General features: G+C 38.6%; 1 protein-coding gene across 2 annotated transcripts; it reads right to left on the minus strand.

The window, feature by feature from the left end:
• Nucleotides 1–2,624: 2,624 nt before the first annotated feature.
• On the minus strand, nucleotides 2,625–24,998 carry CMKLR2 (chemerin chemokine-like receptor 2). Of its 2 annotated transcripts, XM_081935161.1 has the most exons (3): nucleotides 23,241–23,280; nucleotides 17,827–17,868; nucleotides 2,625–4,700 (listed from the first exon to the last, which is right to left on the minus strand). In XM_081935161.1, exon 3 carries the CDS (start codon nucleotides 4,668–4,670, stop codon nucleotides 3,588–3,590), a length of 1,083 nt encoding a protein of 360 aa, XP_081791287.1. In that variant the 5' UTR covers nucleotides 4,671–4,700; nucleotides 17,827–17,868; nucleotides 23,241–23,280; the 3' UTR covers nucleotides 2,625–3,587. The 2 variants fall into 2 exon arrangements, with proteins under 2 accessions (XP_081791287.1, XP_081791288.1); XM_081935162.1 differs by lacking the exons at nucleotides 17,827–17,868; nucleotides 23,241–23,280 and adding an exon at nucleotides 24,882–24,998.
• Nucleotides 24,999–26,536: the final 1,538 nt, after the last annotated feature.

Below are 26,536 nucleotides of genomic sequence, written 5' to 3' on the forward strand. Positions count from 1 at the left end.
TTTTTACTTCAATAAAGCCAAGAGGCAAAGAGCATATAGATCACCTTCAAGAGAGTGGTAAAAAGAAAAGTTGATATGGTGGCCATCACCATGAGATTTAAAAAGGGCCATCTATCCCTTTTTGTATGTGTGGCATCTACTGAAGAAAGAGTTCCCAAATAAGCAAACTACTGGTGAACAAAAGAAGGGCTCTTCCTTGGAAAAAAACAAAGCTCTCCTAGACAAAGTGGACAGTACACAAGAGATGAAGGGGGGAGGGGCCAAGGCTTTGCTGGCAGGCGGTGGGGGAGGAGGCAACAATGAGAAAACTCAGATCACAAAAGTAAGCAACCGCTGATACAATTTATTTATTTATTTATTTGATTTGATTTCTAGACCGCCCCCTCTCCCCGGAGGGACTCGGGGCGGTGTACAGATATAAATTTAAAAAACCCATCCAAACAATAATATACATCGTTAAAATTAGATTAAATAACCCCTGTACAATTTATAAAATTAAAACTAATCCATAAAACCAATCATAAAATTTAAAAACCAAAGCTGAGGTGGGAAGGCTGGGATTAGGCCAGGCCGGCTAGCTGGAACAGGTGGGTTTTAAGTTTATGACGGAAGGAGCGGAGATCCTTGAGCACCTTGAAAATGATGGTCAACACCTTGAAACGCACCCAAAAAGCCACAGGCAGCCAGTGTAGCCCGCGCAGGAGAGGTGTTACGTGGGAGTAGCTAAAGACTCCCGAAATTACCCGTGCGGCCGCATTCTGAACCAGCTGTAGCCTTCGGGTGCATCTCAAGGGGAGCCCCATGTAGAGAGCGTTGCAGTAGTCTAGCCAGGACGTCACAAGCGCATGAGTGACTGTGCGAAGGGCGCCCCAGTCTAATAGGGGACGCATTTGGCGCACCAGGCGAACCTGGTGGAACGCCCCCCCTGGCCACGGCTGTCACATGGTCGTCCATGGACTTCCGGGCATCCAGAAGGACGCCCAAATTGCGCACCCGATCCACGGGGGCCAGATGTTCGCCCCCAATGGCCAGTGATGGAATAAGCTGGTTGAACCGGGGCGCCGGTAGCCACAGCCACTCAGTCTTGGACGGGTTGAGCTTGGGTCCGTTACTTCCCATCCAGATCCGTACGGCTTCCAGACACCGGGACATCACTTCGATAGCATCGTTGGGGTGGTTTGGGGTAGAGATGTACAGCTGGGTGTCATCCGCGTACAGATGGTAGTCTACCCCAAACCCACGAATGATCTCGCCCAGCGGCTTCATGTATGCATTGAACAGGAGGGGCGAGAGGACCGACCCTTGTGGCACCCCACAAGTGAGCGGCCTCGAGGTCGACCTCTGCCCCCCTGCCAATACAAATTGCACTCGGCCGGAGAGGTAGGAGGAGAACCACCGCAAAACAGTGCCCCTCACCCCCACAAGAATCCTCTTGTTAGATACAAAGTCAATTATTGAAATTATTGAAAGATATAATGTAAAAATAAGCTGTCAAGATCTAGTTAAGCAATAACATTTTGTTTATCATTTTGTAAAAGTTATGAGACTTGGGGGGAATACCATTTCCTGCATGATGTAGCTGTCAAAATTTGTACCCATACCCACTACCCCTTTCCTTAAATTTTGTAAAAGCAATAAAAAATCTTTTTCACAAAAAAAAAGAAAAGAAGAAGAGCTCTTCCACATGAAGGCTTTATCACATTTTGAAACTCTTTCTGGTATAATATAAGGATTGAGTCTGGAAGAGGAGCAGCTCAGTGGCAGTTTATTTAAAACTGGACAAAGTTGCCTGCCATGTTATGTCTCAGTGGAGCTTGTGAGCACTCCACTTTTTTATTGCCCAGAATTCTGATATTACCTAACCCTAGCTTCTGGACCATCCATAGGCAACTCCTCTCAGTAGGGCTTCAGCATCTTGTTCATCTCTCCTCCTCTCTCTCCATTCCAACCACTGAGAGAACATCTGAGTGTAAAATGCCTAATAGTGTTCTTTTATCATTGTGTTATAACAGCTGACTGTTAATGCTAGTAGCCGGACAAATGCATATACTGAAAGTATGATGGGAAAAAAGGCATCGGCAATTTATTTTATTTCTTTGATTCATCGTGTGGAAGAGAGAGGGAATATTGTTGTCCTGAGCTCTGGAGTAGCTTGCAGAATGCTGGCTAAACTCTGCATTCTCCTTTGATCAGATGGAGGCACGTGCTGTCTGGCTAATGATGTTTCATGCCTGTCCTCAGTAGTTTGAACTCCATAGTGATGAACATGTCTTCAGGACAGTTTTGAATTGTATCAGAACATTTTCATAGCAGGAACAGTGTTAGTATAGGAATGGCCTCAAAAGAAAGACAAAAATTATCCAATGAATAGGGGAGGGGCTTCATCTAAAGAAATTTCACAGTGCTATAAGAAAACCATGAGTGGTAGTGGCATTGTAAACTATTTTCTAATGTTTATTATTACATCTATCTATATTTTATGATTCTTTGAGCTTTAAAAGCTCCCTTTATTTATAAATACCATTTTCATTCTGTTTTATTACAAAAGGTACTAGAATACTCCTTCCTTCTTGAAAGACAAATACTCACATAGATTTCTGTGAATGTAAACCTTTTAATGGCCCACAAACCTCATGTATAAATGTCTTATTTTAATCATAGACTGTCCTGAAAAATGATAATGTTATATGCAGCTCTACTCTAGTGATACATAACATAACTAGCAGTGTTAATCATTGAGGTACCTTGTAAGCAAGATTACGAATTCAGGTACCACCTTGAAAGCAATAACAGAAAAGTGCTTTAATATATGTAAATGCCTATATCCAAGCAACAACAGTAACAAAAAAAGAGATCAAATTGTACTTATATTGTACATTTTCATCGGTACTACAAGCATGGAAAATATAGTACTGTAATACTATAGTACTATAATGTAGTACTGTACCATATTACTATAAATATTGTAACTGCATTTTAGACAGCATAAGAGACAATATTTATCATAACACTTCCTCAAACATATAGCACAGGACTATTAAGATGCCCTGAGTTCCCCACTGATACCTTTTTTATTTTTGAGGATTGATAAAAACAAGGCAATACTATGATACAGACCGTACTTCAAAATCTTACGTTTCTACAAAATGTCTTTTTTCTTCTTGATGTGCTACTCTTGCTAACATTTTAAACCTCAGCCTAGAAAAGTTCACAAAGTTGAAATTGATAGAAAACCAGAGAGTATTCAATATTGCTCTGCTTTTCCAGTCTGAAATTACTCCCCTATAACTCCTAAAGGATAATTAGTGAAAAAGTCTGATTGCAGAATCTTTATTATACCTGCAAGCTATATGTTGGGGCCTTCAGCCATACATTTACATTATTCTATTTCATCACAATTTGACTGATAAGAGTTGTGACAGGAATCAGAAGAGTCATATATGCTGTCAGAGCTCTGTCAAAAATTAGAGATTTTAACAGAATTTGTAAAAAGTTTTATCTACCATGCTTGTCTACTTATTTGTATCCAGACATACTGTATGTTAATCTGGTGCTAAATTGAATTTAGTTTACAAAGAGGGATGCAGTCATTGCAAAATTTCCTCCAGTGGGGGTTCTATCACTGGGACTTCAGTCAACTGCAGACTCAGGGAATTCTGACCGTGATCGCTCACTGTAGCAGATCGGCTGACTTCCCACAGGGTGTGTTTGACCAACTCTGAGAATGTCACACTAAAGCAGGATGAGAGCTTCTTACTGAGAAGGACATAAAGGATAGGGTTCAGGCAACTATTAATGAAGGCAAAGCCAATCGAAAGAGGCATGGCATTTTTAAGCAAATCATGCAAAAAGACGTTATGATGAGCTGACAGTTCCAGAATGCTAAATATTTGATATGGGGTCCAGCAAATTAAAAAAACCACCACCACAACAAAAATAGTCCAGAAGAGCCTGCTGGAGGTTAGTACTGTACTCTTTTTGACCTGGCTGACCAAAAGGGAATAACAAATAATCATAGTTAAAAGTGGAAAGAGATAGCCACAAATGAACTTTATCCATGTAAATGTGTGATGTCTGAATTCAATAATATCCAAGTCATGGTGAAAGTTGTAATAGCATATGGTGACATTTTGGGGTAATGTAAGTGTTTCCCTGAAATATAGTGCTGGGCTTCCAAGAACTGTAGCCAAAATCCAAATGAATAGAACTAGGATATAAGCATTCCCAAGTGTCCGATGCCTATAGGAGAAGGCAGGGTGGATCAGATGGACATAACGATCAAGGCTGATTGCTGTCAGAAAGAAGACACTGGCAAACATGTTGAGCAAGGAAATAAAAGTATTTGCTTTGCACAGCCATTTCCCAAAAGGCCAGTGGAAGCCCATGAAGATATATACAATATACAGGGGCAAGAACAAAAGAAATATTAAGTCTGCAATTGCCAAGTTGAGGAACCAGATGGATGTAACTGTCTTATTCCATTTGAAGCCCATGATCCAAATAACTATTGCATTGCCAGGTACTCCTAAGAGAAAAGCCGTCATCTGTAGCACAAGAGAAGAAATTTGTGCATGACTAAAGTGGGCCTGGGCCTGGGGTGGCTCATCTTCCACATAATCTTCAAAGAAATCAGTAAAGTTTTCTTGGTACAGGAAGTCAGCTGATGACATGACCACACACTGTTTCCTGGAAACTTGGATCTGGAGGAAAAGGGATAGAGCAGGTAGTTACAAGTATAACAGTGGTACTTTCAAGCAGCTTACTGGTATCTATAGGCTCACAAATGCTGCTCAGTTATTCAACCTTGTACAACAGTTTTCAAATATTGATCTACATGGTAGATGCACTCTTATTTAAAAGATATGGGAATGCAGTGTATCAGGAAACAGCAAGGTATCATTGCACTAACTGTAGGCAACATAACAATACAGGACACCGTTCATTTAGACCACCTCATGTTCATGATTGTATCTAGTGTTTTGTCCAAGGACAATGAAGATTTCTTGTACCTTGGAAGCATGAATCCAATTGAGGAAAGAGCCTACAGTTTAATGCCAATGGCTTCTGCTTATTATTTGAACTATTATCATTATCATTATTATCATTGTATATATTTCCAAGAAACAGTTTACTTTGCATCTCATTGACACTTCTATAAATGAATGTTGTAATCAATTGCATCTGGAGGAAAAGAAGAAATAAAAACAAAACAGGTTGGGAATAGCTGTCAGAGAATCTGCCTACCTCTCCTTTCAGTGCTTTTCCCCTAATGTTCTCTGTGATGTTGACAGGGTTAACTTTACTTTCTGTAAAGTATGTGATGTTGTAGTTAAGACATTAGGCTAGAAACCAGGAGACTGTGAGTTCTAGTCCCACCTTGGGCACAAAGCCAGCTGGATTACCTTGGGCCAGTTATTCTCTCTCAGCCCTAGGAAGGAAGCAAAGCACTTCTGGAATCTTGCCAAGAAAACTGCAGGGACTTGTACAGGAATCAAAAACTGACTTAAAGTCACAACAATGCATATGGAAAACAGAACTGCACTACTGAAACCCCTGGACTAAAAATGGCAAGATGGAAAAGCATAGCCCTTCTTAAGAGTTGGGAAGCTTGGTTGGCTATTGCTTGTTAAAAGTGTTTTGAGTCAATACCTACAGCGTACTACAAAAACCTATAAGAGAAGAAACAGGAGCTGACATCGCAATGACACGACGTGCGATCTCGGAGCTCTGAGATCGCAGTTGATACTTTTACCGCTGGATGATCTGTTTGGACCTAAACCGTCCCGAAGAGATGTGACAGGGAAGAGTACATCTTGCTGATCTCAGGGACACTGCAAACTCCCTGATTGATCCAAGAGAATCTCTTCTTGCCGGCGACAGAAGCATAGCCAAAAGCTGCTGAAGTTGGGACAGCTCCAGAATGGGAGGAAAGCGGAAAGAGAAAGTGTGTCCATCTGGTGAAGAAATCAGTATGTAAAGAAGGAAGATTTTATGTGTTGTGTTTGTTTTGAAAATTAAAAAAAACTTTTATAAAAAGGAAATCTTTTTTTATTGAAACGTTTTAGTAGAATTTACAGATATTTCCCCTTCCCCTTCCCTCCCTCCACCCCAACCCCGCCACCCCTCCAACCCTCCCTCCCCCCCCCAACTTCCCAGAGCAAAATACAGGGTATAAACATTTAACAATCATACACTAACATAAGCTAACTAACTATAACATCTTACCTCCCTCTTATACTTTAACTCCCCTTTTATTAAGCTAAATTTGGATAAACTATAACATTCCTTATTCATTCATAAGCTAATTAAAGTTCCTTAGTCCAATGTTTATTTGAATATAGTCAATCCATCTTCTCCATTCCAACTTGTGTTTCTCCTCTGAATAGTCTTTACAATATGCTGAAATTTTAGCCATCTCTGCTAAATTAACTACTTTTAACGTCCAATCTTGAATAGTAAGCAATTCTTCCTTCTTCCAGCAATCTTGTCACCATTATCAAATTCAGAATCAAATTAGTCTCTATAATTGTACAGTCTGTAATTATACCTAGCAAAAACAACTGAAGAGTGAACTTTATCCTCTTTTTGAGAATATTTTAAATAATCCACCATGTTTTTATCCAAAATGCTTTAGCTTCTTTACAAATCCACCATACATAATAATACATAGCATCAACACAATTACATTTCCAACATTTAAATTATAAATTGGGATACACACAAGCTAACTTTTTAAGATCTAAAGACCGTCTATAAAACATCTTATAAAAACTCTCTATCAAGTTTTAATCTTGCATAAATTTTTCATTTCTTACCCAAACCTTTTCCCATATTCCCATCATTATTAGACAAAATTATCAATACCTTTCTACCATTCTTCCATATTTGCATCTTTTTTTTCCTTTTTAAAAAAATCTTGGTATCATTTAAAGAAAAAATAAAAACTTAAACAAGATTTTCATTTTACTACTATTATCCTTCCGAGCAAACACTATTGTAAGTTCTCCCATTTATCCATCTCTATCTATATTTTGTGCCATAATGGTCATAATTATACTTATGTAATCTCCCATTTAAAATTGTAATATAGAGTCCTAAGTGGATAACCTTTTTTACTATCTCACATCTTGTTATTTTTCTGATTCTTCTTTTGGATTTATCCTGGGGATGGTGGATATCCAGCCTTTAGTACATTACTGTAAAAATCTTTTGCCTTCCAAACTGAATTAAGACGATATCTTTCTTCTAAATAATTCACCACCAATCCGGCTGGGGCCTCCCATCTATACTGTATCTGGCGATTTCTAAGTTCATCAATTAGGAATGCATAATCCTTTCTGGATCTCAATATTTTAAAAGGAATTTCCTTCAGTACTGCCACCTCCTGTCCTGCCACCTGTAGTTTGCTTTCGTAAGTCACTTGAAATATTCGATTCCTTGTTTTCCTGGTAACAAAGTAGATTACAATATATCTTGGTAGTTGTCTCTGTCTGGCAATCCATGAATTAACACGATACTTTTTTTTAATCTGCCAATCATATTCTGCTTTTGGTTCATCAATTAACTGAGCGAAAGCTTCTGCAAAGATTTCTTTCAAATTTTCTTGGTTATCTTCTTTCAGGCCTCTTATTCTCAAAGCAAATTCCATCACTCTGTATTGTATCATTGTAACTTCTGCCTCTGCTTTTTCAATCTAGATTTGAATCTCATCAACTTTATTCTCCAAATTCACATTAGACTGAGTAATTTCTTCCAAAGTCATCCAACGATGTTACAAAAGCAAACAAACCCTTAAACGCATCCCCTATATCCTTTCTTTGTTGATTGCGGGTTTGAATTAAGTCCTTAATTTCAGACATTTCATCAGACACATCTTTAAGGGCAGATGTAATTTTTTCTTGCAAAAACGAGGCTTGTGCTTTTAAAGCACCTTGGAGAGTTTCAAATGTCACTGTTTGTGTATCCACTAAAGATAATAAAAACTGCAATTTAAGTGGCTGGGCCGGGTGACTTCCAGCACTCTTAGAGGCACTTATTTTGATTTGTTTTGAAGGCATTTCCGAATATTCAAATCACATTTTCCAACAACCAAATTATTGAGTCCAAAAAGTCCACTTAATCCCCAAACTTGTTAAATCTTATAGCTCATTAGTAAACCAAAACTGTTTTCTTTAATCTTGAGCTCTTGAGTCTTTTAACGACGTTAACAAACACTTAACAAATACTTTCCTTTTAAGTTTCGCTTTGATCACACCCTTTGACTTGCAGATGCCATCTTTATTACCCTTTGTTCTCCTCAATCTTCACAGAAGGAAGTGATACTGCGTCGGAGTTAAAGTTTATACTTGCAATTATAATCGCTCCTGTCTTTGCTCTGCCTGCTTCTTATTCAATTGTAGATTAAAACATCGATTGCAGGGGTGGTCATGGCGTTTTGTTTCTGAACATGTCATAAAGATGTAACGTTACCGGATGATAATGGAAACAGTTAACGGAATGCCATTATGTGGTTTTCTTTAAATTTTTGAATATTTTATATAAAAGGACATAAAAACACTTATAGTCAAATGAAGATTGAGGTATAATGATAGTAATATATATAAATCTATTTGATTTAAAATATTTAACATGATATGAATTATAGGTGATGACTATGGAAGGGATGCATGAAGGTTTTTCGTAACCAATTGACACACTTTCTACAATTTGTAATGGAAGATGGTTTTGTGGTAGTGTTTGTGTTTTGTTTGTCTGTGTTTATTCAAAAATTAAAAATACTTAAAAAAAAACCTATAAGAGAAATCGAAAGTGATAAAGCATGGAAAAACACTGAAATAGTCAGAAAGCAACATTGTTTAAAATAAAAATTCTTTACCATTTGGGAAAATAAAACAATATATTAAGAAGAATTTTTTCTTTAGAAAATATTAATTGCCGCAATACTTTCCCTTCCACAGAACTCTCCTGACAAAAAGTCAGATAGAAAAATGCTATGAAATTCCTAATGTTTTATATTTTATGAACACCGTGTCATTAAAATATAAGTTAACTCTTGACAATCTCTTTTTAAAGGCTATAACCAAATATTTATTTATTTATTTGATTTGATTTGATTTCTAGACCGCCCCCTCTCCCCGAAGGGACTCGGGGCGGTGTACAGGTACCAGATTAAAAACCATACAAATAATCATAAATATAGTTAAAATCGGATTAAACTTTAAACCCCTGTACAAGTTTATAAAAATTAAAAACTTAGCCTAAGGCCAACCCGTGAAATTTAAAAATACAGACTGAGGTGGGAGAGCTGGAATTAAGCCAAGCTGGCTAGATTAAACAGGTGGGTCACCTTTTCTATACTGGAGACTTTTCAGAGAAAATAATATGCATTTATTTATTCCCACTGCGAACTGTGCCTCATCTCCTAATCCCTTTTATTCTGATGTATGGCCGTTATGGGCACCTTTACCCAAATAATTTGGTGTGCATTTTGACATAATATGTATGTTTTTAATTGCAAGCCCACAGGGTGGAAGAAACGGTTTTCTTAATTTTAAGATCACAGGGCATATGAGAAAACAAAACATGCTTTCCACATACTGGTAAGTACAACCATAACATAAAAAGGAGCCACAGCTTTGTTCACTTTAACACAGTAGCTCCCATCCCTAAAATAAACTCTGTACAATGGAAGTATCTCTTTTTAAATTGTAAGGACCCTCTTCTATTTGTTTAAGTTGTAACTTTATGCAAACTATCTGGGAAATAAAACCTATTCAACTCAATGATGAAGCTGAAGAACAGCTTTTGAGATGTCATGCATCCCACTGAAAGCATTTAGAGTCATACAACTGAAAATTTCCATATGCCACTCAACCTCATTAAGTTTAATTAACTTCATTGCTAAATAATCAAAACACGCAATGCAGATGTACTTAGAACAGCATGTGCAAGAACAGCTTGCTGAATTGAGAGGAACACTTTATGGGGCAATTTTATAAATTATGTTGGAAACATCAATAATAAAACCAGCTTGACATACTTTCATTTTATTCACAGTGGCAAGATTTTAGGTATTACTTATAGTACATTGGTCTGCATTATGAATATAGCCTAACAATAAACAATCCCCACATAAGAACATATTTTAGCATATTTACTGTTCAACTCAGTTGGTTAAATCACCTGACTTGATTCTGACTTTTAATGCCCTGAGGAAAAAAGTGAAGTGAAGAAATACATTTAACTTTTTCCCTCCCCTTTCTCCTTTTTAACAAATATGCCACAAACTGAATAGTAGGTGATTTTTGTAAAAGTCAGTACCTTCCTTTAGTTTGGGCAGAATGCATTACTGCGTGATTGAACATATAGCAGACTCTGAGAACAAAGAGGAGGGCCATTACAGAGGAAGGTAGGAAACATAATCAACTTAGAGTAGCTCAGCCTTTATTACACCACGTATAACTTGATCAGGAAAACTGCTTTTGAAGACTTTCAAGGTTTCATCAATTTACCCTACCAGCAATAAAAATCATTGCAGATGTCCAAGTGGTTATAATGTCCTGAGTTTCAGGCAGGGACGTGCAGTCCGGTGAGGCAAGTGAGGCACAGCCTCACCTCTCATCATGAAAAGAAAAAAAATGTAAAAGGAAAAAATACATTAAATGCTTGTATTTATTTACTGATCTGTACCATAAAGCTATTTTCCATTTAACTTCACCAGTTTTACATTATTTGGTATTAAAATTACAGAATTTTCACATTTACCATTCAACTAGTCAGGTGAGAACTTGCAGTAAGGCTGCAGCGAGCTCAGTCTCTCAGGCGAGAGCTGAAGTGTGGCTGAGCTAGCTGCTGCCTCACCGTGGATGACTCTGCTTAACTGTTTTACATGATCTGTAATGAGATCATATTGCCGTCTCTCTCTATCAGCTAATAGTTTAGATGATGTATATAATATGAAATGGAGTGCTTTTTGTCAACAACTATGTGTGGAACGTGCTTCTTGTGCTGAGTGATCATAAAACGCCTAAAAAAATCAGACTAGGTGAGGCACGCAGTTCTCCTGCCTCATAGTAGAGGGCGGTCGTTCTTCCTGTGACTCAGCAGCAGCAGAGTAAGTGACAGCCACAGAGTGCGATGACATCAAAGATGACTTTCTTCCCTGGCCATGTTCGCCATCGAGACAGAGACTTTTAAAACTAAAAGAAGACAATTAAAAATTCTACCAACAAGTTATAGATGCTTTTGTTCAGAAGGAGCAGCGGATGGACTTCATTTATAAGTAAAGGTAAGACCCATAATAACTTCATTTTTTTCAATTAAGTGTGCTTTTTGTGTGCTACAGTATGTGTAAAGAATGCTGATATGAGACTTTAAACATAACCCGTTAACTGCTGCCAATCAAATACTGGATAAGACAATTTGTAGGATTTTAATGTTTGTAAATCTGATTGTGATGACGTCCGTGCCTCACCAGCCATAAACCTCACCGCACATCACTGGTTTCAGTGGCTGAGACAATTAATGCTGTTGCTAATTGAAATGAACAGTGACAACATCGTGAGGAAAGGGAATTAGCCAGATCAAGTCACAGGAACACAGGGAGGAATTTAACCTTTATTCTGTGGTCCTTTCACTCCTGCTCCATTCACTTAACGCCACTAGAAGATTACTTCACACTGCCAATATTAACTTCAGTTGCAAAAAAAGCTTAATTTGAGATATAGGGCTATTTTAAAATGTTCTCTCTTTGATTCATGGAACAGGCATTTTTTTCCCCATAGCAATAAACTCCACAGGTTTTGCAAATTTGCAGTAGAATAGCCTAGTTGATAATATCACTAATCTCCTTTCCCCCGGAGAGGCTTGTCCTGGGCACACAAATACATACACAATTGGTGAATTTTTAATAATTTTAAGTACAAGTAGCACTTTTTTGAACCATAGCGGAAAAGGAGCTTTCCTGAAGCACCAAGAACAAGCAAGACTGACCACTGATTTGCAAACTACTGCAAATCCTCCATCAGTACCACTGAGAAGGTGAGCAAGAGCAAAGAAAGACGCACACTTACTGGCTTAGAAGAGAAATATGTATATTTCATTTCTGTGACCCACCAAAATCATAAAATGGCTGTGCTTTTGGAAACTGTATTCTTGAACATCTTCTCAGTTATATAAATGGAATTAATATAAAATTTATATATAATATACCGGTGCCATCATCTGTGAATCTAGCTTACCTAGCAGCATAGATTCTATTCTGCTATTGTTATCATCCCAAGCCAGCATGGTCATAGCCATATTGGTGGGATAAATGGGAGTCACAGCTCAACATATTTAAAGACACCCAGGATGTTAAATGCCAACTTTCTCCATTCATCTCCAGTCTTTCTTTCCTTCATCTGTTCTCCTCAATATTGGCTTTAAGACTAAGCTTGCATTATCTGCATCTTCTAACCAAATGGAAGATTAAACCTTTCTTTCAAATGTTAGGATTAAGCTAAAGAATGTTGTTTGGCAAAGAGGGTATATGGCTTTGTGGTAAAGATATATTTTGAAAATATTTTCAAAATGTGACATTTTGTCCAGGATGCAAGCTATATCATGTAATTCTTCCCAAGAGGACAAACTCTACGCAAAGCACCAGCACCACCCTTATGAGTCATGAAAAAAAATTGTAAAAATGAGCAAGTCATTTAAACAGCTGCAGTTGAAAACAATTTTTGGGGTCAGAATGAATAAATGTTATTTTCAGTGAAAATTAAATCGACTGGCCACTTTAAATAAAAAAAATATTTGCTATTTTACCAAGGAGCTCAGTCTTGTTGCCATTTTGTCTATACCTTCAATGTTTTAGCCCCAAGGCATTTGGATCACAAACATGCATATATAAATGCATGTACAGTATACAAACACAAATATGCACATTATTTTCTCATGTTGTTTCCCCTGTATTTTCCTACACATTTCCAAATATTTGATGTTTGAGAAAAGAATGTCCATTAGCCACAATCTTATAGATATAAAGCACCATCCTAGAGTAGTTGAGTGCATCCAAATTTTGGATAATGCAAACTTACATATTTTTTAATGTGGAAGCAAAATTTGGTTCAGGGCTATTTTTGTATTTTAATTTATTTTTCTTTTTAAATTTTGTTAATAGTTTATCAAATCCTGCCCCATACATCCCTGCGACCCGTCCGCTCACACAGAGAGGGACTACTCCGGGTGCCGTCCTCCAGAGTGTGCCAGAGGGCGACGCCCAGGAGTAGGGCCTTCTCTGTAGTGGGCCCCACCCTTTGGAATGACCTCCCCCCAGACATCAGGACAACAACCGACCTTCGCTCCTTCCGTATGAAGCTGAAAACCTACCTGTTTCGACTAGCTGACCTGGCATAATACTACAACCTCTCCAGCCCAGGGCATTTTTAATTTTTAATTGGTAATTTCAGTTTCTAAGGGTTAATTTCACTGGGGTTTTAACTTTTTTAGGTATTGTAACTTATTTATTTATTCTCACCTCCTCTGTACGCTATATAATACTTTTGTACGTCGCCCCGAGTCCCTGTGGGGAGAGGGGGCGACTAATAAGTTCAAGTAATAAATAAATAAATAAAATAAATCACTGCAGACTGGAATGTAGAAAATTCTTTCCTCTGTTACTGGATAGATGGATGGATGGATACTTTCTAATATTCCTAAACTGCAAGATAAACTGTCTTTGCTCTTCAGGTCAGGCTAAAATAGGACTGTGTTTGTCTTAACAAGTTGTTTGTAGTTTGTCTTCTAATAAAATATAGAACTCTTTAGTGTTGATCGACATCTGGTTTGCCTCTTCATGGACTCTAAATAACCTAATGACTTTTTTCCCTCATTAACATCCTAAATTTTATGCTTGCAGGTTCCTTAGAGTCCATTTAAATGAACATGTGTGGTATTATATCTAACATGTTTAACTTCATGTAACTGATTTTCTATGCAAGAGGGAGGATGCTTTTGTCTTATCCAATCAACTTTTTTTGTGTAATTTCCCTTGATGCCCTAACTATAAAAGAAAATATAAGTTGGGTCTCGGAGTTCCATCTTTGAAAAACACCCCTTTTTATTAGAACATTCTGAATAAATCATAATTAAATGATCTTCTGCCTCAGTTTGCTTCATTGGGGTATGTATATTGGGGCACCAATGTATGAGGAACGCCATAGTAAATAAACTATCTACATTTCTTTTGGCTATTAAATGGAGAACCACTTTTAAGGGAAGACAACTCATTGTGGTGTTGCTTTCTTGTCCTGGTAAAGTAAGTCTATTTTATTCATTGGGCTAAATTATAATTCCTTTATTTACTGTATATTTTAAAAATTGCTAGCGGGATATATAAGTCCCTTATCAGAAATCTACCAATTTAGATTAAACAAATTCTAGCTACAATCCCTAAAGTATTGATATATTATAGTCATAATTGGCAATCAATGGAAGTAATTCTGAAAAGTTAGAAGAAATTAAAGAACTAGCAAACTGTTGTGGCCCAGCAGCGGCCAGCTGAGCTGTTGGTGGACTGTGACAGCGATGACCATTATGGGATTGCTCTGGAGGATGAAGAAGACTCTGGAGGGTGTTTGGAGTTAGAGCAGGGACTAGAGAGGCCTGTTGGCCACCAGGTGGCATCTGAGTCAGGGAGCAGTGAGGAGGAACAGAGGGAGGTTGTCCCTGACATGCGTGTGCGTGGAGCTGAGAAGAGAAGGGAGCAGCTGTGGAGAAGACGTCATAGAAGGAAATAGGGACAGGTGGCTACTGTTGTGGCCCCTCCCAAAGAGTTTATAGGTGGAGCGAGAGGAGGGGAATCTTTGCAGGAAACAACAGTCCACTTTACTAGCCGTTGAGAAAGCATTCCATAAGTCTAATCTTGGTTTCTTGAAGATAGTGTTCTAGGCTCCTAGCCAAAGGGTGGTTTTATCTCTGTCATTAGTCATGGCAGACAGCCAAGCCTGTGTCTGCATATTCATTAGAATCACGGGACAGAACACAAACCTTTAAAAATAGCAAGTTGCTCAAGATCCTACTTGAGAATAGAGTACTAAAGTAATTGTGTTTGTCAAGGAGTACGGAGTGTATGATTGCTATCCTGAAAATAAGCCCAAGCATGTTTTTTACGCATGTGCCTAATATAAAGCCTACCACCAAAAGAAGCTCTATGTAAGAGCCTACACAGCTGCCTACCCATTCTGTCTTTCAGCTTGCAGTATCATGGCCACAAGGTGAGGTGGGGTGATGCTGGAGGTGCCCCACATGCCCCACACCAGCTTATCTTGAGCCCTGCAACCAGGCCATCCACGACATCTGCCTCGGACCAGCAGCCATCTGCAGCAGGAGCCGATATAGTTGCCAGCCCACTTCTTCTGCTTGCTTGCAGCTGCAGCTGAGCAGGAGGCCAAGTGGTGTGTTGGCGAGGCAAGGCAGGTGTCAGGGCATGGATGGCCTTGCTGCAGGGGCCTTCAGGGGGCTTAAACCAACCCTACGAGCAAACCCGTTCTCAAAATTCCGTTTTGCCCATAGGGCCATTTTTTTTTTTGCGCTCTGGAGGCTTTAGGGAAGCTCCTGAAGCCTCCAGAGGGCCTCTGGAGGGGGCAGGGAAGCTGTTTTCACCCTCCCCAGGCTCCTATAAAGCCTCTAAAGCCTGGAGAGGGCGAAAAATGGCTTTAAAAAAGGCACATGCGCACTGGCCAGCTGACAGGGCAACGCCTCACGTGCCCTGACAAATAGCTCCGCATGCCACCTGTGGCACGCATGCCATAGATTCGCCATCCCGGTCCTACAACATCTTGAATCTCCAAAGACCTACATAAGGGTCCTCTTTGTAGATATTCCTCTTTGCAGACATTCAATACCATCATACCGGACATTCTTTTAACTAAACTAAATCAGCTAGCAGTACCTAAACACACTTGTAAGTGGATCACAAGCTTCCTAACAGACAGGAAGCAGCAGGTGAAGCTAGGCAAAATTAGATCAGATACCTGTACAATTAGCACAATAGCTCCCAGGGCTGTGTGCTTTCTCCACTGTTCTCTCTCTATACCAATGGCTGCATCTCAAACGATCCATCTGTTAAACTACTGAAGTTTGCAGATGATATAACAGAGATTGGTCTCATTCGAGACAATGATGAAACCACATACAGACAGGAGGTTGAGCAACTAGCCTCATGGTGTGACTGGAACAATCTGGAACTGAACACATTCAAAACCGTAGAAATGGTGGTAGACTTTAGGAGAAACCCTACCATACTACCACCTCTTACAATACTAGACAACACAGTATCAACAGTAAAGACCTTCAAATTTCTAGGTTCTATCATATCTCAAGATCTAAAATGGACACCTAACATCAAAAACGTCATCAAAAAAGCACAACAAAGAATGTTCTTTCTGCACCAACTCAGGAAGCTTAAACTGCCCAAGGAGTTGTTGATACAGTTCTACAGAGGAATTATTGAGTCTGTCATCTGCACCTCTATAACTGTCTGGTTTGGTTCTGTAACCCAATAAGACAGTCATAGACTTCAGAGGATAATCAGAACTGCAGAAAAAGCAATTACTGCAACTTGCCTTCCATTGAGGATCTGTACACTGCACGAGTCAAAAAGGGGGCCGTGAAAATATTTGCAGATCCCTCACATCCTGGACATAAATTGTTTCAACTCCTACCCTCAAAACAATGCTGTAGAGCACTGCACACCAAGACAACTGGACACAAAAACAGTTTTTCCCCAAATGCCATCACTATGCTAAACAAATAATTCCCTCACCACTGTCAAACCATTCACTAAGGCTGCATTACTATTACTATTAGTCTTCTCATCATTCCTATCACCCATCCCCTCCCACTTATTACTCCAGGACTGTAACTTTGTTGCTTGTGTCCTTATGGTTTATATTTATATTGATTGTTTCCTGATTGCTTATTTGTACCCTATGACTATCATCAAGTGGTGCACCTTAAGATTCTTGATGAATGTATCTTGTCTTTTTATGTACACTGAGAGCATATGCACCAAAGACAAATTCCTTGTGTGTCCAATCACACCTGGCTAATAAAAAATTCTATTCTATTCTATTCTATTGTTAGTGCAGCGTTTGCCAGTTATAGAACATTCAAGCCAGGAATCGACTACAAATTTTAAAAAATGCAGGGATGTTGACAATGACACAACTTCTCTTTTAAACCATATTCCAAATGCTTTTCAGTCTTCAAAACATCCTTTACAACTTTAAATCCACTTTTAAATTGAGAGACAAGATTATTCTACATTGTGTAACTCTCTGTGGTTTTTTTTCTTTTTCTGGCGCTCCTCTCTGCTTTATTGTTTCCTCTGTAGCTCACTAATTGTTATAGAAAACAAAAGGGGATAACCTAGGAATAAGAGAGAAAGTCCTGTCTCCTGGTCTCATTGCAAAGTTAAGGAAATTTCACCTACCAATATTTAGATTTTATAAAAGGAAGCTAATGAGGGTGGGGCAAAATGAACCATATTATTTCAGAAGCTGGGAGAGAGATACCAGCTCTTTGTCTCTTGTTTTGGCTTTCTATTTTCAAGGATAATTTAAAACAAGAAAGCACTTGCCCCCAACCCCTAGTATGTCATCACAGAAAACCAACAAGTTCCTCATCTGGGTAAATGTCAAAAGCAGTGCTTCTCAAAACATAAAGCTGTTGAAGCATCTTCATCTGAAATAAAAGCGCTTTGTCTGAGATCACAAAGATTAAAACAAACAAAAGCATAGAAAGAAACTGAGGGATGGAGGGGGGGGGGAGATGAACACTTACCACTTTAATTCTGATGGGTGGAAAAGGCAACTGAAAATCTCCCTAAAATAAAATAGAATTCATTAGATTATGTTCTCCTGACTGCTTCTTCCTTCTTTCACTGTTCACATTCCACTTTAGCAACAGGAAAGGTGGAAGCACTTCCTCAATAAAATTAGAAATAGCTTTACATTTTGTACTGTTATTCCACAGCAAGAAAATCCTAGCCAAATGAATCATTCCATCTCTTAGTATTCATATGGAGATGAATTCTCTTTCTCTCTCTTTTTTATCATAACCCACCCCCCTCTCAATGTAGCACCACTAACCCTTCAATATTGGGAGCAGGAACCATCTTCTACTCAATCCTACTAAGATTAAATGGCTGTGGGTATTTGGATTCATGCAGATCTGGGGTTACTTCATAGAGAAGTGTAACCTTTGAATGGGGTCATACTTCTCTATTCAAAGGTGATATACAACTTAAGGTTTTCCTTGGACTCAAAACTCTTGCTTAATGTGGCAAGGAAGGCCTTTAACACAGCTTAATCTGCTTGCCAGTTACATCCTTTTCTAGATTGTAGAGTGCTTCAGACAGTCACAAGTGCCCTAGTCCATTAATGGCTTGATTGTTGCAATGAGCTCTTCACAGGGTTCTTGAAGATTACCCAGAAGCTTCCATTGGTCCAGGATGCAGTGTCTGGGCAGTGGTCAGTATGCCTCATTATGCCCATGTAACATTTCTGCTTCTCAAATTGAACTGGTTGCCAGTTCGCTTCCAGTTGCAGTTCAAGGTGTTGGTTGTTATCTATAAAACCTGATGTGGCATACGACCTGGTTACTTGAAGGACTGATTGTTTCCCATAGTATTTGCCTGATCAAGTCAATCTTGCAGAGTTGGTATGCTCCAAGTCCCTTCAATTAAACAATGGCATCTATTGGGACTCCAGAAATAAGTAATTATGTCTTTACTACAAATAGGATGATAGTTGTTCTGAGACTGTTTTAATGGCAGTTAAAAAAGAATCCTGGATTTTAAAACCTCTATATCGTAAATTGTCTGGTAATTATTGTGTATAAAGATATAATAAAGTGTATAATAAATGATGAAAGAGTTAGGCATTCTTCTTTTTGGGAGAAAAGTAGTCCATTCAATGAACTGTACTAAAATGTTTTCTGACTTCTTGAGTTTTTCTGACTATCTAGGATTGTCACGGGTCAACAAATTCTACCAAAACTGTTTCAGTACTAAATCCCAGCCTGAAACCAGACCAGACTGAGATGGATCTAGATCATGTGAACAATGTGTTATGTCGATTGGACTTTGCACAAACTTTATTTTTAAACTACAGAAATCAAACTGTAGAATAAAGTATATGTTAATACTATACGAAAACTAAAATATTCAGGAGTTTGTTAGCAGAAAGGGACACCTTCTTAAACAAGTACTAGATGTATTCACACCACATTTTATTGAGCAGAATTCTGCTTTTTAAAAAAAGAAATATGGTCCATTGTAATTTAATTCAGTAGAACTCTACTCAAATAAGAATGCATCAAAATATAGTATGTATCAATATCAAAATATAGCCTGCACTATCAAAGAGTCTACCACATGTACTGTCTTTTAAAAATAAAAACAAAAATTTACATGCAATATAATTTTTCCAGTTACTATATATGCTTAGAATTTCAAAGAAGCCCAGTTTCAAACAGGTCTCATCAAAGTTCAGCATTGAGAAATAATAATGTATTTTCTGCTGTAGACACAACATTTAACAATCAGCAGTATTCCTCACAAATTTCCTGTAAATGCATAATTTATATATTTTGCTTCTGAAATGGTACTGCATCAGAGATTGTTTCCTACCGGGTTGCACCGGTTTGGTAGAGCCGGTTCATCAAATCTACCGAACCGGTTAGAAGAGGTTCCACCGGTGGACCCGGAAATAAGTTCCAGAATGCCTGCCCTGGCCCTGTTGCTCGCTCACCCCCACCCCACCGGAAGCCGCTCCATTGCTCGTTCCCCCTGCCTGTCTGCACTATCCTAGCCCCGCCCACCGCTCACTGATTGGCTACCTCACCAATCGCCCCGCCCACCTCTAAGAAGCCTATCTAAACCCACTTACCTTTTTTCCTGCTTGGCTCTCTATTGTTGCCTGCCAACTCCGAGGAGGTAAGTAAGCTGCAACTAAGTGTGGGGCAGGGGGGGGGCTGCCATGGCCCTGCACTATAAGCGAGTCCGGTGACCTTTTGTGGCCTTGCAAGGATCCCAGGCTCGCTTAGAGCACAGGGCTGCAGGGCTGCCAGAAAGCATGGGTGCGGGAGTGGGGATGGCAGCAGAAGCTTACGCGGCGATGCTGGCGTCTTTGACAATTTCGGGGACCTTGCAAAGCCTCGGCGTTTTTTGCATTGAGGTGTGCTGGAAGAGAGAGGGAGTAAAGACCTTTTCCGGATTGTTGGTGGTGGAGGTGCTCAGCAAAGCAAGTCCGGGGAAGTCCTTTGCGCTGGCCAGAAAAGGTCTTCACTCCCTCCCTCTTGTAGCACGCCCGATGTGAAAAATGCTGAGGTCAGTGCACTTGGGGCTGCTGCTGCGATGTCCAGGGAGGCTAAACCAAGCTGCGCGCCTCTCTCAGCCACTTTTGCAGCTGGAAACCCAAGCCTCCATTAGCTCCAAAAGCCGATTCTGGAGATCTATTGCAGTTGTGAGGAGCCGAGGAGAGTGCGGATAAGAGCATGAAGGTTAGGGTTACTGGGCAACGTGTGTGTGTATGGGGGGGGAGGCTGGAGCAGTTCCACTCTGAATGGAGGGAGAGGTCGAAGCTCCTGAAAGTGACAGGTAGGCTGCCATAGCTCCACTGAGAAAACACTTCTGAGAAGAGAAACTTCTCCGGTCCGGCTGCACCCGAGCTGGTGGAGCACCCGCAACAGCCCGCCCATCGCCAGGGAGACAGCCAGTGCAGGTGAGCCACGTGGTTGCTCCGATCGGACGGGCAGTCCACCAGCTCGGGTGCAACTGGACCCAAGAAGTTTCTCTTCTCAGAAATGTCTTCTCAGTAAAGCTGTGGCAGCATGCCTGTCCCTTTCAGGTGCTTCGACCCCCGGGAGGGATGGGGCCAGGGGGAGCATAGAGGGAGCTGCAGCTCCTCTGTGACTGGAGGGAGGGGAAAAAAGTTGGGATTCTCCCTGCTGCAGCCTTTAAATGGCAGAGAGAAGCCGAACTCCTCCCCCCCCCCCATTTTACAGAGGAGTTGCTGCTCCCTTTATGTGGATGTAATGTGATATTTTGCAAGGACTGGGAAATCTCTCATGCAGTCTCTGAACAAGAAAAATGTATTTGAATGTTAATGAGGCAAACAGGTGGGCTAATTATAATCTTAAACTATTTTTGGCTTACTATACAGATAATTTAGTGCACAACAGTATTAGATTTCTGTGGTTTTATCTTCCTATGTTGGTTTTGGGGAAAGCTATGGAAAGCTAAAACAAATGCTGTGTAACAAGGAAGTGTAAAACATTCCTTTTGATTCATTGGAGAATTAAAACCAAACATTATTTCAAAGAAGAGAAGTTTCATATCATGCAACTTTCATCAAAACTGTTTCACATGCCCTTAAATTTGGGGGGGAGGGGGAGAGACAATAGTGAACATCTAGGAAGTAGGGTAGTAGTGGCAAATATCTTAGAATAATATTGTGATGCAACTATTATAAATAGTTCAGCAATAATTTAACTAAAAGAATTGTGCATACTACATATATAAATTGTTACTTCTTAGCAAGAAGTCCAATATTTTTTTCTTTAGATTTTCCCATTTGGCTGAGTTTTTCAATAGTCCGACATACTTTTTTTTATTGGGGATATATTTATTGGGTTTCAGTCTCCCATCAGTTAAGAAGACAAGAACTGCAAAGCAGGTGGTTGTGTGGAAACATCATAAGTATTTTTGGAATGTATGTGTGATGCTACCAATGTGAATTTCTTGTTAAGAACACTTACCAAGTTTTAATATTACGACTGTCTAACTTATTTAGAGGGCAAGTGCCTGCTTGTTGCAGTAAAGTACAAATGCTATAAGCAAAATACCTGTTTACTCAGAGGTATATTCCTGCTTAAATTGCTTGACAGCAGTGTGCAGAAACTTTAAATTGTATAGCTCACAGCAGTACAGAAACCTTATATAGCAGTGACTACTCTTGGCTGTTTCTGCTTCCAAGTGATGCTTTTGAAATCTACTGGAACATATTAGGGATTTCTGCATTGAGAAGCAGAAGGATGGACTCTCACCTTTATGATGGGCTTTTGAGACACTGGAAAACAGTGAGAACTTTTGCTACTTCTAAGTACTTCCAAATCCAATAAGAAATTGATTATCTTTCCTTGAGCCTCTTTATGCAGGGACAGATGCTGAAAAATCCTTCAAAGAAATGGAAACTCTGTGTGTGTGTGTGTGTGTGTGTGTGTTTGTGTGTTTGGAGGGGGGTTGTCTCTGTTGTGTAGGATTGGAATATAACTTATTGGCCCTGGATTTTGAGGGTGGAAGAAAATTGCAGAAGCTGAAATACGGTTGGGACAGACTGGGGAGTCCTATGTTTTCTCTCTTTTACATTTTCAGAGATTATATACAGTATAAAGAGTTAACAGTTGCGCTGATTGTACTTTATGTTTGTGTACACAAAACAAAGAACAGGTAGTTCAGTACATGACTGCCAAGCCACTCCCACTCAGTCACATGGCTGGCAAGCCACTCTCACCTGGTCACATGACTGCCAAGCAACTCCCACCCAACCACATGGCCAGCAAGTCACTCCTACCCAGTCACATGACTGGCAAAGCCACTCCCACAAAGCAGGCCACACCTACAGAAGAGGTTCTAAAAATTTTTGAAACCCACCACTGTACTGCATACATAAAAATGTGATCTAATTGCAAAAATATTCACTAGTGCATACCCTCCATACCCCCACAGTCTGAAAACAATCAACAGAAAACAATCAACATAATAGTCTTGATCTCAAGACCATAAGACACAGAACACTGGTTCTACATATGATTTTTTAAAAATATACTGTACATATTAGCAAGCCCTGGCAAGGCCTGAAAGAACTCATAATTTCCAAAGCAATATAAACAGGCAAATGTATATAACTTGGTGCAATTTCTGCAAATGTTGAGATTACTTTTCCCAGAGTTCTGATGATCTGTTGCTTTCTTTAGACTCTATGATAAAAGTATCTTCAGGCGAAAACTCTCTTCTCTGCGAATATATTTCTTTCTTCATTTTCTGGTCATTTCCTTTGTTATGTGTCTGTAGATATTATGCACAAAAATAATCCAATGTCTAAACTACATCAGTCTGCAGCTATATGTTTGATCCTTCTGAATGACTCAACACAGAGAGACATACAACATGAACAAAAACAATGCAAACATACCTGCTTTTGTGCTGATATCACGCCAGGAAAATATTTAAAAATAAATGTGTTCCTGTTAGACTTCTTCTAACAGCAGAAGACTGGCCCTTCTTAGTTCACAACATGCTACATTGCCAGAAAGAAATCTGGATAGCTTTTTCTTTTGGCGAAGTTGGCATTTGCCTGGGATTGGGTGGGTGTTGGCAAATTACACAATCCTAACAATTATGGACAAGCAAAAATAACCCTCAAGAGGTTTATTCAGATGATACAAAAATGCTTCAGTATCCTGTAATTAAAGTCAGGCTCTATTATATATATAGCCATATATCAAATAAGAAAAACACACAGAATTAAATATACCAAGTAGCTAAAAAAAACTATACAGCTAGGGAGATTTCAGTGTTAAGGTTTAAAATGAAATTTTGAAATAATAAGCCTCCTCTAATATGATAAGCACAAAAAGTGATTTTGATCTTTACACAATCCACCCACTTGGCAAGATAAGGTAGAAATTTTTATCAACCTTGAGAACCACATTCCAAGAAGTTTACAATAATCCTCTTGTATAGATGTAAGCAGAAAAAGTATTATTTTCAGTTAATTAGAACACACATGTATATACACACAAATAAAAAACACTATAAATTAATTTTTAAATAAAAATTGCAAAAGCAATACAAGTGCTAACATATTTGCCAATAATGAAAACATTAGCTAAAACAAAATAAATGTTCAATATAATAAGGGCTGCAAAATGAGCTGGAAGAAAATTGCAAACCTAAATGCATTAAACATTTGTTTGTCATTCAAATCCTATTGTTGGCAACATGATCTTTCAGCAAATTCTATTTACTGTAACATTACAATGTCTTTTTAGATTGAGTCACAACTTTTGCAAAGTCCTAAAGGGGCAAATGATTGCATGATCAGTGAACCCCAAACCTGAAGAACTGAAAACAGGAGAGTGAGGGAGAGAACCAGACCCAACTCTGATATTTTAAAAAGGCATCATTTAGAAAAGATCACTTTTTAAATGTTAGTGCTATTAGTTATTTATATCTTTCCAGAAGTAAGATTGTGCATTTATAATGAAAGGAAAATAGATTTCCAAGAATAAATCCACATTGTTTCTGATTAATCAGTGATTTTTTCAGGAAAGGAAGGTCATGTCCCAGATTTGCAGTATAGACTATCCCCCTCCCCCAGCATGAAAATATCATTCATATCATTACCATGTAATAGCAGGATTTTCAAACTGTGTGTGTATAGCATCAAAATAGCAAAAAGGTCTAACATAGCATTTCATAAATGAAGTTATGTATCAGCAAGTAGAGCATCTTTGTAGGGAAAGAAGAATGCAAATGCATGTCCACATCTTTCAATTGCAATCCTTTACATATTTATTCAGGAGCAACTCCAACTGACTTCAGTGAGAAACATCTAAGATTGTAGCTGAGATTGCTTTAGTTCGTAGTGGCTAGAGATAGCACAATATTAGAGAAGCTTACTCAGAAATATGTCTTACTCTGCTCAATGTGATTTACTCCCCACCTAGAAACATCAAAAGATTATGTTCCCCCAGGGCAATACACTTACTGAGTACAGAATCTAAATTAACATATATTACATTTAAACTTATTAAATTTAAAACCCACTTACCTATTAGAACAGATGGCTCCTTGGTAGAAAGTAAACCTTTTCTGCTATTCTAATTATTTTTTCATCATCTATAAAGGGAACACAATTCTTTGCACTTGTTGCAGGGATTATTTTAATTTCTTCTTCCCTGTACTCTTCAGAAAAAACAGTGCTGAAGCAGTCAATATTATATTCTGAGTAAAAGAAAAAAGTTGTGTGTATATCTTACAAATCATCAGTTTGGCAAATATTTGAGTGACACTATTCTTGGCTCTTATGTAACACTAACTAATTGAAACCATCTGACCAACAGAAATAATGTGGGTCACTGCAAGGTGTTTGTTCCTGGCCACCACTGACCATTTTCAAATACTTTTGTTGTTGTGTACTGTAATCTATATTAAATTCTGCTAAACTGTGTTCTACAAATGCAAGAACAACAACCCTCTAAGGAAATGGCATCATTTGGGATCAACATCAAATTCATGAAAGCAGCTTTTAATGTGGTTGGCTGAGATTCTGAAAAGCCTTGGGAAACCTTCCATTATAAAATAAATCAGAAGTCAATAGCAAGACTTTTTTCCATTTCAGCCATTTTAAATCAAGAAGTCAAATATCATTGCTGGCAATGGCAGAGCTTTTAACAAAGCAGTAACTCAAGTCCTAGAACTTTCTCATCTGTAACTTATTACAGTCACTATAATATGTATTTTAAAATGTGTTAAATATGACACTGATACAAGAAAGCACACACTAATATTTCACACAAAATATCATTCAAAGGGAATTGCTCAAAGACAGGCAGACCTTGTTTCTAAGCCTCATGTGCACAACTTCTGCAAAACACTACTAGGTCTCCTAAGCCTCATTTCAAAGGAAACCAGGCTCAAAGCTTCTTAGAGAGTGGGCATGCATAATTAAGTTCTCTTTAAAAGTAGAAAATATTGTTATAGTGTATATAAGCTTTACTCAAGGATGCCTTTAAACAGTTAGAAAGTTAGATATTATTTTGTACCGCATGTGGTACTTATTTGCCACAACTTACATTCTTAGGCATTGAAGCCATTAGGCTGATTAAGGCAATGACCATCCAGTCTTTAGATTTCCTATCATCCCTTTCTATGTGCTATCTAAAGTTCTACACTGAAGTGTTTTAGTCACATCTTAATACTAGGTTTGAAATATTTATAGATTTTAGAAATTTAGTGATTTTATATACTATCTTAATCAAATCTTAACACTATTTAGCCATTTAGCATTAAATGTAATTAGTATACATCTTACAGATTTATATACATGTATTCATAATTGATTATGAAATTAGATATCACTTGATTGAGACGATAATGTTATCTTCATTTTTGCTAACAACATAAACTCCATTTATTCTTGTGTCTTAAATTATTGATATTAATTTTAATATAAAATTAATTTTTATATTTAATTTTGAATGCAAATCTGACCAAATTAAATGACCAAAATAAAGGACTGATGGATTAATCATTAGTCTGAATATGGTCATACTGTATGGCATGCAGAGCATAGGGTTTCCCAGTTTCCCAGTAGAACTCTGGAGGACCTTTTGATAGGAGCAAATTGGGTGTTTTGGTATTGCTTTGCTGCCTTCCAATTATTGTCTCAGCTGAAAACCCATCGCCCCATCCAATTCTCCAGGT

The sequence above is a fragment of the Natrix helvetica genome (assembly GCF_964273705.1).
Source record: "Natrix helvetica genome assembly, chromosome: 1".
Taxonomy (NCBI): Eukaryota; Metazoa; Chordata; class Lepidosauria; order Squamata; family Natricidae; genus Natrix; species Natrix helvetica.